Source organism: Equus asinus, chromosome X (genome assembly GCF_041296235.1).
Source record: "Equus asinus isolate D_3611 breed Donkey chromosome X, EquAss-T2T_v2, whole genome shotgun sequence".
Lineage (NCBI taxonomy): Eukaryota > Metazoa > Chordata > Mammalia > Perissodactyla > Equidae > Equus > Equus asinus.
The window spans coordinates 30,012,034-30,024,799 of record NC_091820.1 but is presented as its reverse complement, the minus strand read 5'-3'; the positions used below and the strand labels follow the sequence as shown (position 1 = coordinate 30,024,799).

The following is a 12,766-nucleotide window of genomic DNA, read 5'->3' as shown; positions in this document are numbered from 1 at the left end:
ATATCTTTGGATTGTTATGAAAAAGGTAAAGGATATTTCTGGACTCAAGAGTCGAGAATTTTACATCATGGTTCCTCCCTTTTCTTTTTCTTAACTAAGCCCAATGATTACATCTTACGAGGAAACATTAGGGCTCTGGACACCTATCGAACTCCTATCAGCAAATTACATTTCTGCCAGATAAATCGCTTCCCCCCAAAGCATATGTTTTGAAAGTTGATCATTCATGCATTTTGCCATCAAGAGTTGCAATGTCTAGAGACATCACATTTACTGAGAAAGTGTTTAAATGGCCATTTTAAATTTTCCATTAAGGACAATAAGATATTTTATATATATATCTCAGTAAACACTAGTATAGACAATGAAACTCTATATGGAACAGAAAATTAAAATACACAATAAGTGTTACTGTGTTCATAAATCTAATAATACTAGTATGTGTTAATAAATACTAATATGATCCATATATCTATTTAATATTTAATTTTCTAATGCTTGTGATTTCTGAATAGCTGACTAGTTTGATCCTTGAGATGTTTCTCTCTATTCTAATTTCATGAATTTATTCATTTATTCACTATTTATTGAAGTCCTATAAGGTATAAAACACTTTACCAAATGCTGATGTTGTGCTCTAGAATCTCATGTTCTTGAAGAATGAGAGCTAAAAGAGACATCAAATATTTACTCTAATTCTTGACTACAGAACAGACTTATGAGCACAGAGGAATAGAACAGGTAGGTGTGCAATAACCACTGCATTAATAAATCAGAAATGGTCACCCACCACATTATTCTGCTCTGTCCTTCAGGCATGATAAATGAATAGAATCACAGACAGCAGGAGCCCTATGGTCCTCTAGTTATGTACTTCTGAATAGATGCCAATTCAGCCTTACCTGCTCCCCGTCTCCCCATGACACTCCAAACTCCAGCAGTTCTAACTACTTGCAGTTCCTTCAGTGGGACTCATTGTCTCGCCCCTCTGGAACTTTGCAACACTATACCCTCCTCCTGGAACTCCTTCACTCCCTTCCTTGCTCTGCCCCGCAAATGATGACTTAACCTTCAAGACTCAGTTTAAAATGTCTGTTGTTTAAAGTAAGTCATCAAGCATCTATGTAGTGAGTTTGCAAAGATGAATAAAACATGGTCGCATGTGGAACTCACTTTCTATACAGTAAAATATAATCGAAATAAAACACCACCTTTCCACATGCTTATTCCCTAATAATATATAATAATTATAAAGCTCTATCTTCTTTGTATTTGCCTGCAGCAAACAGCATGCCTCTTAGTTGATTTCACACCTAAATTAATATTTATTGAATACTAACTTTGATTCAATCATTTACAGGAGAAAAACATATTAAAATCTCATAATTCTTCAAAATAAATGACCATATTGTAAGTTTCATTATGGTTTTATATTTTAATATTCAGGTAGAGTGCCATTTTGTTCTCTTCCACACAACAGTAATTTTTCTAAGCGAACACTTGCATCATATTGGCCTAACTGGAATATTTATCTTTAGAAATTCTGTTGAATAAATAAGTAATTCTAAATTATTTTTCTAAGGTTGAGGCATTACTAGATATTTAATAAGAGCTAAGAACTAATTCTGAACAAAGTCCAGCACTGGAAATGTAAAGGACATAGGACAAATTTCAAAAAAATAAATTCTATATATTGCCTAAGGAATAACTAAGGAATTATATATATATAACCTGACTAGGAAAATAAGGAAAATGCACTAAAAACCAACAACAGAAACAATTATTGGTTTACACAGTGCTATAGGAGTTTAAGGTTTGAATGGTCAAGTAAGACTATATTGTGATGAGAAGAACAATGAGTAGAATTTAGAAAGTTGGAGAGGAGTTAAGAAGGGCATTTTAGAAGCAGAAAGAAAATGAACACAGGTGAGAAGTAATGGACAAGACAGGCTCTGAGAACAGTGCCTTTTTTTTCCTAAGACTGAAGCATAAGAGCTGTTTCAGACAGCAGAGAGAGGAAATCTGGAAGGTCAGAGTGGGCTAGGACCGTGAACAGCCTGCATAATTTGGATGCCACCTTGGGTAAGCAACAGGGAACTGTCAAATGCTCTTGCCAAGGGAAGTCACATGTTAATAACATCATTTTAAGGAGATTGGTTTTACTGCAATGTATAAAATGGCATGGAATGAAAGGGACTACAGGCAGAGAATCTAATGAGGTAATTTCAATAGCTCAAAATGAAGTGAAAACCATCTGAGCTAGGATGATATTACTGAGATAAAATATGTATAATGATTAAGAGTAGCAAATGTAACAACATTGGGTATAAATGAAAAACACAATTTGGGAGGCTTATTTTCAACTTTTTTTTCTTTTTTTTTGCCAATATGGCATTTGAGGAAATTATTGGTTATGTTGCAATCAGTTGAAACTATTTCACTAGCCTGGAAAAACTTTTTGAATGCATTAAATCAACTTACATGTAAACAAAAATATCTAATAACTTGAAATATCTTTGGAAGTTGTTGAATAAGACTATAACAGACTCAAGATGGCTAAGCGAAACCCAGTCCTATCAAATGTGAGAACTCCAAATATTACAGGGGATTATACATTTAACTGTCTATCATTCATTTTGAACTAAGTCCATAGAATATATTCATGCATGCCCAGTACCTTTGTAAAGTTAGTTTCTATGGTGAATACACAGACTAGCATGAGCCATCATGAAACATAGGCAGGCGACTCATTAGTTTTAGAAATGAAGGAAACCAATAAATTAAGTGCTGCCTTCTCATATTCCACTTCTGAGGTCTTGTGCAGCATAAGTGGGGAATGTGCTTACTATGACCCAGTAACAGGAAACCCTTCTTTCTCCACTCATCAAAGCTTAGCTTTCTGTGTTCAGTAGATAACCTCACTCTCATTAAGAAGGGATCTGACCTACACAGACCCTGTAGTGAAGAAAGTTAGAGTAATTACCATTAGACCCTAGTCAGCACTTTACATATAGAATTTCAGGGAACATTTATATGCAACTATAGTGTATTTGAAATATATTGTACAGGATTCACTTCCAGTTGACTGGGTGAGGTTAACAAATCTTCTCCCCCAAAAGCAACTATAAAGCTGGACAATGACCAGGTTAAAAATGACCATTTCAGCATTCTAGAAATTGAGCAAATGTATACAACAGACGGAGAGGTGCTTATTCATGAAAACTACAGAACTTCAAATATGAATAGTGTAAGAAGTCACAGGCAAAAGACTACATATTGGAATTCCAGTTTCCAGATCCACATGGAAGGAGCTTGGAAGTCACCACTCCATTCTAACAAGTGAAAAGCTGAACAGACTGAAAAATCAACAAATCCTCTTGGATCCAAAAGAGAGGGGAAGAAGCAGGGTAAACTGCTGATCTCAAGATTAGACAGAAAGGCAAATACAGGGAGGCACGGCTTACTGGAGCAGAGTCATGAGTGGAAACTGCCACAGGAACCAATATCAAGGTAGGAAAACCTGAACCGTTACTGACGAATTGCTGGAGGCTCAGTGTTGACAAGTCTGGGAGTTAAAAATTCCATAGGACCCAGTCACAGGGAGGCCCCCAAAATATTCTGAAGTTTATCTCCAGTACCTTGAGCATATTCCCACAGTAAATATCAGAGAAAAATTCCTTTGGGCTTCTTGCAGTGAGGGGGGAAGGGAACCATTTTAAAATACCCCAGAGCACTCTGTTCTTCCTAACAAGGTCTACCCTCAGGGGAAACTAATTAACCAGAGCCTAACCTGCTGAGGTACTATCAGAGCCTAACTGACCTGAGGAAGGGAAATACCCAACTTCAGCCCAATCTAGTCATTCTGTCCCACCTAAGAGGGGAGAAAAAATGAGAAACACTCATGGAGTTCAGTCCAGAGGCAGAGGCTCACTAAAAGAGTAAAAACTAATCATAGGACTATAGAACTCTTCGTCTCTCCACACACCACAACACCATGTTACTAAAAACCTATTTACACCAGTTTTCTTTTACCCAGTATATCAAGTCTGGTGATCAAGAAAAAAATTGCAAGACATACCAAGAGGCAAAAAACACAATTTGAAGAGACAGAGCAAACATCAGAAACAAACATGGCAGGGATGCTGGAATTATTAGAAGGGAAATTTAAAACAATTGAGATTAATATGCTAAAGGACAATGGACAAAGTAGACAGCATGCAAGAACAGATGAGCAATGTAAGCAGAGAGATGCAAATCTTAAGAAAGAACCAAAAAGACATGCTTGAGATAAAAAACACTAACATAAATGAAGACTGCCTTTGATGGGCTTATTAGTAGACTGGACACAGCTGAGGAAAGAATCTCTGAGCTAGAGGATATCGCAATAGAATCCTTGAAAAGTGAAAAGCAAAGAGAACAAAGACTGAAAAAAACAGAACAGAATATCCAAGGACTGTAGGACAACTACAAAAGGTGTAACACAGATGTAATGGGAATACCAGAAAGCAAAGGAAGAGAGGAAAGAACGGAAGAAATATTTGAAACAATAATGACTGAGAATTTCCTCAAATTAATGACAGACATCAAATCACAGATGCAGAAAGCTAAGAGAACACAAAGCAAGATAAATGCCAAAAAACCCACTACATCTAGGCATATCATTTTCAAATCACAGAAAATCAAAGATAAAGAAAAAATGTTGAAAGAAGCCAGAGGAAAAAAGAATCTTACATATAGAGGGACAAAGATAAAAACTGCATCTGACTTCTCAGAAACCATGCAAGCAAGAGAATACAGGCATACCTAGGAAATGTTGCAGGTTTAGTTCCATGCCACTGCCATTAAGTGAATATCACAATAAAGCGAGTCATATAAATTTTTTGATTTCCCAGTGCATATAAGTTGTGTTTATACTATACTGTAGTCTACTGAGTGTGCAATAGCATTATGTCTAAAAAAATGATGTACATGCCCTAATTAAAAAAACTTTATTGCTTAAAAGTCACATTATGGGAAAAGTAGTGCCAATAGACTTGTTCAATGCAGAGTTGCCACAAACTTTCAATTTATAAAAAACACAATATCTGTGAAGCACAGTAAAACAAAGTATACCTGTAAAGTACTTAAAGTTTAGAGAATAAACAAAAAAACCCCCATCAACCTAGAATTCTAAACCCTTTAGAAATGTCCTTCAGAAGTGAAGGAGATATGAAAACTTTTTCAGACAAACAAAAATGGAGAGAATCTGTAACAAGGAGACCTGCCTTGCAAGAAATGTTGAGTTCTATGGAGAGAAGGAAAATAATATAGGTCAGAAACTTGGATCTACATCAAGAAAGGAAAAGCATGCAAGAAGGAATAAGTGAAGGCAAAATAAAAACTTTATTTTTCTTATTCTTAATTGATCTAACAGATAACAGCTTGTTCAAATAATAACAGCAGTGATATATTCAAGTATTTATGCTTATGTACATATATTGTGTGTGTGTGTATATATATCTTATGTATACTTATAAATAAGTGAAATAAATTATAGCAGTGAAACAAGGGATGGGAGGAAAGAATTAGGATTGTTTTGTTATTATAAAGTACTCACATTACCTGTGAAGTGTATAGTGTTATTTGAAAGTGGACTTGCACTACTTGTAAACGTATATTGTAAACTCTAGGGCAATCACTAGAAAAAGTAAAAAAGAAATATATGTAAAAAAGGAGAAAAAATGAATCATATAAAATGTTCAATTAAAACCACATAAGGCAGATACAGAATGGAAGACAAAAATAGGTACAAAGAACAAGGGCAAAAAATAGAAAATAGGAATGAATATGGAAGATATTAATCCAGCTGTATCAATAATCACTTTGAATGTCAATGGTCTAAAAACACCAATTAAAAGACAGAAATTGTCAGGGTGGATCAAAAAACGTGAACTAACTATATGTTATCTACAAGAAACCCACTTTAAATATAAAGACACATATAGATTAAAAGTAAAGGAATGGAGAAAAATATACCATGCTAACACAATCAAAACAAAGCAGGAGTAACTATATGAATTTCAGACAGAGTAGACTTCAGAGCAAGGAAAGTTATCAGCGATAAAGAAGGGCATCACATAATAATGAAGAGGTCAGTTCTCTAAGAAGGCATAACAATTCTTAACATGTATGCCCCTAACAACAGAGCATCATTACACGAGGCAAAAACTGATAGAACTGCAAGGAGAAATAGAAAAATCCACTATCATAGTTGGAGACTTCAGCACTTGTGTCTCAGTAATACATAGATCCAGCGGGCAGAAAATCAGTAAAGACATAGTTGAACTCAGCAATACCATCAATCAACTGGATATAATTAACATATAGACCACTTCATCCAACAACAGCAGAATTCACACTTTTCTCAAGCTCACATGGAACATTCATCAAGACAGACCACATTCTGGGCCATAAAACACACCTTAACAAATTTAAAGGAATAGAAATCATACAATGTCTGCTCTCAGACCACAATGGAATCTAACTAGAAATCAATAACAGAAAGATAACTTGAAAAACTAAAAATATGTGGAAATTAAACAACACACTTCTAAATAACACATGGGTCAGAGAATAAATCTCAAGAGAAATTAAAAAATATTTTGATCAAAATGAAAAGGAAAACACAACTTACCAAAATTTGTGGAATGCAGTGAAAACAATGCTAGAGGGAAATTTCTAGCACTGAGAGCATATATTAGAAAAGAAGAAAAATTTAAAATCAATAATCTAACTTTCCACCTGAGGAAACTAGAAAAAGAAGAGCAAATTAAACCCGAATTAAACAGAAGAAAATAAATAACAAGAATTAGAGCAGAAATCAATGAAATTGAAAACAGAAAATCAACAGAGAAAATCAATGAAACCATACATATGCTGGTTCTTTGAAAACATCAATAAAACTGGTAAGCCTCTAGCCAGGCAAACTAAGAAAAAAGAGACAGAACACTAATTACTGATATCAGAAACGAAAGAGGGGACATCACTACAGATCCCATGGAAATTAAAAGGATAACAACAGAATACTATGAACAATTCTAGGCCAACAAATTTGATTTCCTGGATGAAATGGACCAATTCATTGAAAGACACAATCTGCCAAAACTCACACAAGAAGAAATAGATGATCTGACTAGGCCTATATCTATAAAAGAAATTGAATCAACAATTAATAACCTTCCCCAAAAGAAAGCAGCAGGTCCAGATGGGTTTACTAGTAAATTCTACCAAAGATTTAAGGAAGAAATTATACCAATTCTCTATAATCTCTTTCAGAGGATATAAGCAGAGGAAATACTTCCTAACTCATTCTGAGTCTAGCATTACTCTAATAGCAAAACCAGGCAAAGATACCACAAGAAAAGAAAACTAAATACCTATATCTCTCATGAACATAGATGCAAATATCCTTAACAAAGTATTAGCAAACTGAATCCAAAAATATATAAAAAGAATTAATACACCATGCCCAAATGGGATTTACCCCAGGTATGCAAGACTGATTCAACATTTGAAAATCAATTAATGTAATCCAGCACATCAACAGACTAAAAAAGAAAAATTACACAATCATATAAATAAAGGCAGAAAAAGCATTTGACAAAATCCAACACTCATTAATGATAAAAGTTCTTAATAAACTAGGACTAGAGGGGAACTTCCTCAACCTAATAAAGACAATCTACAAAAATCCTACAGCTAACATCGTACTTAATGGGGAGAAACTCACAACTTTCCCTAAGATCAGGAAGAAGACAAGGGTGTCCCCTCTCACCATTCATTTTCAACATTGTACTGGATAACCTTGGTAATGCAATAAGGCAAGAAAAGAAAATAAAGGTATACAGATTGAGAAGGAAGACATAAATCTGTCTTTATTTCCAGATTACATGATCATCTATGTAGATAATCTCAGAGTCAACAGTAAAACTGGAACTAATAAGTGATCATAGCAAGGTTTTAGGATACAAGATTAATATACAAAAGTCACTTGCTTTCCTATATACCATCAATGAACAAATGGAATTTGGAATTAAAAGGGTAAGACCATTTACATTAGCAACCCCCAAAATGAAATACTCAGGTATAAATCTAACAATATGTACAAGATCTATATGAGGGAAACTACAAAACTCTGATGAACAAAATCAAATAAAAAATAAATAAATGAAGAGATATTTCATGTTCACAGATAGGAAGACTCAATATTGTCAAGATATCAGTCTTCCCAATTTGATCTATAGATTTATGCAATCCCAATCAAAATCTCAGGTAGTTATTTTATGGATATTCAACAAATGGATTCTAAAGTTTATAAGGAGAGGCAAAAGACTCAGAATAGCCAGATCAATACTGAAGGAGAACAACAAAGTTGGAAGACTGACACTCCCTGACTTTAAGACTTACTCTAAAGCTACAGCAATTAAGACAGTGTGGTATTGGTGAAAGAATAGACAAATAAATCAATGGAACATAAAAGAGCCCAGAAATAGACCCATGTAAATATAATCAACTAATCTTTGTCAACGGAGCAAAGGCAATACAATGGAACAACAAATGGTGCTAGAACAACTGGACATCCACATGCAAAAAAAATGAATCTAGATACAGACCTTACACTTTTCACAAAAATTAACTCAAAATGGATCCTAAATCTAAATGTAAAGCAGAAAACTTTAAAACCTCTAGAAGATAATATAAGAGAAAACCTAGAAGACCTTGGGTATGGTGATGCTTTATTAGATACAACAGGAAAGACATAATTCGTGAAAGAAATAAGTGATTAGCTGGACTTCATTAAAATTAAAAACTTCTCCTCTGTGAAGGACAATATCAAGGGAATTAGAAGAGAAGCTAGAGACTGGGAGAATACATTTGCAAAATACACATCTGATAAAGGACTGTTATCAAATATATACAAAGAACTCTTAAAACTCAATAGTAAGAAAACAAACAACCCCATTGAAAAATGGGCCAAAGATCTTATCAGATACCTCACCAAAGAAAATATACAGATGGCAAGTAAGCATTTGAAAAGACACATGACATCACATGTCATAGAGAAATGCAAACTAAAACTATAATGAGATACCACTACACTTCTATTAGAATGGCCAAAATCCAGAACACTGGCACCATCAAATGCTGGCAAGGAGGTAGGGCAACAGGAACTCTCATCCATTGTTGGTGGGAGTGCAAAATGGTACAGCCACTTTGGAAGACCGTTTTGCAAATTCTTACAAAACTAAATATATTCTTACCACAGGATCGAGCAATCACGCTGCTTTGTATTTACCCAAAAGAGTTGAAAACATATCCACACTAACACCTGCACCCAGTCGTTTATACCAGCTCTATTCATAATTGCCAAAACTTGGAAGCAACCAAAATTTTCTTCAGTAGGTGAACGGATAAATAAACTGTGGTATATACAGACAGTGGAATATTATTCAATGCTAAAAAGAAATGCACTATAAAGCCATGAAAAGACATGGATAAACCTCAAATGTAAATTACTAAGCAAAAGAAACCAATCTGGAAAGGCTACATACTATATGATTCCAATTATATGACATTCTGGAAAAGGCAAAACTATGGAGACAATAGAAAGATCAGCGGTTGCCAGGGGTGGGGAGAGAGATGAATAGGGAGAGAGCATGGAGGATTTTTAGGGCAGTGAGAACACTTTGTATGATATTATAATGATGGATATATGTCATTATACTTTTGTCCAAACACGCAGAAGGTACAACACTAAGAGTGAACCCTAAGGTAAACTGAGGACTTTGGGTGATTATGATGCATCAATGTAGATCCATCCTTGTTAAAAAATGTATCATTCTGGTGAATGACGTTGATATTGGGAGAGGCTATGTATGTGTGGGGACAGGAAGTGTATGAAAAATCTCTGTACCTTCTTCTCAATTTTGTTGTAAACCTAAAATTGCCAAAAAAAAAAAAAAGTTAAAAAAAGACTATATATTGAGTGATTTTATTTATATGCAATATCCAGAAAGGCAAGGTTATAGAGACAGAAAGCAAATCACTGGTTGTCTGAGACTGGGAGAGAGTGCAGGGGATGACTGCAAAGGGGCTTGAGGGAAATTTGGGGGGAGATGGGAAAGTTCTAAACCTGGAATGTGGCTATGATTACAAATTCTATAGATTCTCAAAAAATTAAAGCAATACACACTTACAATGGGTGACTTTTATGGTATGTATGTTATACCTCAAAAAAGCTGTAAAAATATAGTTTATGTGTGAGATAGGCAAAAGTATCGTTTTTCAAAAATTTATCTTATTGAGGTCACATTGATTCACAACATTATATAAATTTCAGGTGTACATCATTATATTTCGACTTATGTGTAAACTAAATTGTGTTCACCACCAAAAGTCTAGCTTCCATCCATCACTGTACATGGATGGACCTTGAGTGTATTATGTTAAGCGAAAAAAGTATTGTTATCATGTTATCTATGTTATTACAAGTATCACAAAGATATCTATGGTTGAGCAGAATAATAATATAGAAAATGGAGTCAACATAGATTACTCAATCATCTTTGCTTAGTCAAACCACTTGATAATCCAACACCATTAAATTTACTGAAAGACATTCCATCTATCTTTGAAAAAATACAGTAAAATATCCTTTGAAAAGTAAATAGAAATATTATCCTAAATTTTAATAAATAACTATTTACTTTTGCTTCTCATTTTTTGGTCTTCATGTTGTAGAACCTATTTTCCTATTTTTAAATAAAAAACTATGAAATATATAAAGCTTTGATTCATAGAAGCAATACTGCTCTGACTTAACCAGCAAAAGATGACATAATAGAATTTTCTGTCTTAAATTTTCTCAGTTCAGCATAAATTACATTCACAAAACCAGTTACATAATTTTGCTTGATATATTACCTTGTCTGACTTGTCAGCCTGAAGTCAATAGTAGATTCCTTAAATAAACCAACTCCTTCAATATCAATGACATCGTCCACATCAGGCTGAGAAGCAACTAACGTTATGGGAAACTTCCAGATCCCATCTGTTATGCACTCTATTTTCAGTGAAATATGAGACCTTGAATAGAAAAAGAGATTATAAAGGATACCACAGGAAAATTAGCAAAGAGAATATAAGAGAGTAGATCGATATCTGAGATGAAAATGTAAGCAATCCCTGTGGTTTCAGTAAAAACACTGGGATTTTTCATTCTTAAAAAAAAAAAGTAGATGACTGTTAACTACATTCAGGAATAATTTTTAGGTCACAGGTTATATTATTCTCCTCATAAGGTAATTATTTTGTAGTACATCTTATCTACTCTCTAGTTATTTACTAAGAACCAGTAGCATATGCAAAATTGACTCCATGAATTTTCTGTACCCAGCATAGAATATCAGAATATTTAAGAATCTAAGGGGAGTTCAGCAAATGGATTCAAGTGTTACACCAATAGGTATTCCATATGGGAATTTTCTGTCCAAAATGAGACACTGTGAGAAAGTTTTTTCAACTCTTTCTTCACACAGAAAAATTATATTTTCTGTGAACACTTGCAAAGCCCCATAAAACTGACAAACTGAAGCTTTTAAGAAATTCAATTGCATTTGACAAAGACCACAAACACCTCACGCGGTAACATATAACTGAGTGGCAGTTGAATTAAAGAGAGTAGAGACGGCTTGCCTGAGCATTTGGCTATGAAGAGTGGAGCCACAGGGAAGTTGCCGGAGTTGAGGACTGGTTACCTGTTTGTTTGCTTGCTTAGCGGGGAAATGACTCAAACATGTGATGGTGTGGTTGCAATATCACATGTCAGGATTGGACAAAGAAATTAAAATCCTCTTATCTAAAACTGTCAGAAAGAACAGTTCTGGAACTCCTATCCTTGTTAGATATGACTATAAAGTTATTCTACCATTTGGGGAACAATTGGAGAATATCTTACCAAATTTGAAAGTTGCACACACTAAATCAGCAATTTCACTATTAGTAATTTCCCCCAGAGATATGCCTCAAAGATTTCAAGAAGTGATGTGTATGAGGATGTTCATTGCTTCATTATTTATGCTATCAAAAAACCGGTACTAAAATTTTAAAAATATTCCTTCAATAGAGTGCCGCTAACAATAAAGTATGTTGCATTAAAACAGTGGGATACTAAGCAGGATAATTAGCCCATGGTGACTGATATATCATCTTAAACTTATACCCAAAATGTAAACCCTAAACCTATACCTCTCTCACACTCTCCTGTCTTAGTAAATGAAACTGTATTCCTCTCAGCACTGTTTCAAGAGCGCTAATTCAGTAACTGGTCTTCCCACTTCTACTCTTGCCATCCCACAAGGAGGAGAGGACTTCCACAAGTTTGAGCTATTGTTTTATTTTGGTTTTTCTTATCTAATTCTGTATCTACCTTTCAACCATCTCAAATTCATTTGGAGCAAGAAACAGCAGAAGTAATGAATATGTACCTGTATGCACAAAATAGAATCGTTACACTACATCAGACCATCATAGAGCACTTACAGAATTTTATGAATCCTGTACACAAATTGTCCTAAATCAGTCCCCCCCCAATTTATCCTTCAGTCATTTCCAATCATTTCTGGCATAAAAGACAAATTTATACGCTCAAGACCCCGTGTGATGGGATCCTGGCCAAACTCTCCAACCTTACTTTCTCCTTTGCTCACTGTGTTAGAGAAACATTGGC

At 34.5% G+C, this 12,766-nt stretch overlaps 1 protein-coding gene across 1 annotated transcript in view; it reads right to left on the bottom strand.

The window, feature by feature from the left end:
- CFAP47 (cilia and flagella associated protein 47) overlaps positions 1-12,766 on the bottom strand; it is a 423,199-nt gene that overhangs the window by 17,086 nt on the left and 393,347 nt on the right. Inside the window, exon 62 of the mRNA XM_070502678.1 lies at positions 10,963-11,124. Within this exon, the coding sequence (XP_070358779.1) occupies positions 10,963-11,124 (162 nt within the window). The remainder of the gene's footprint in view (positions 1-10,962; positions 11,125-12,766) is intronic.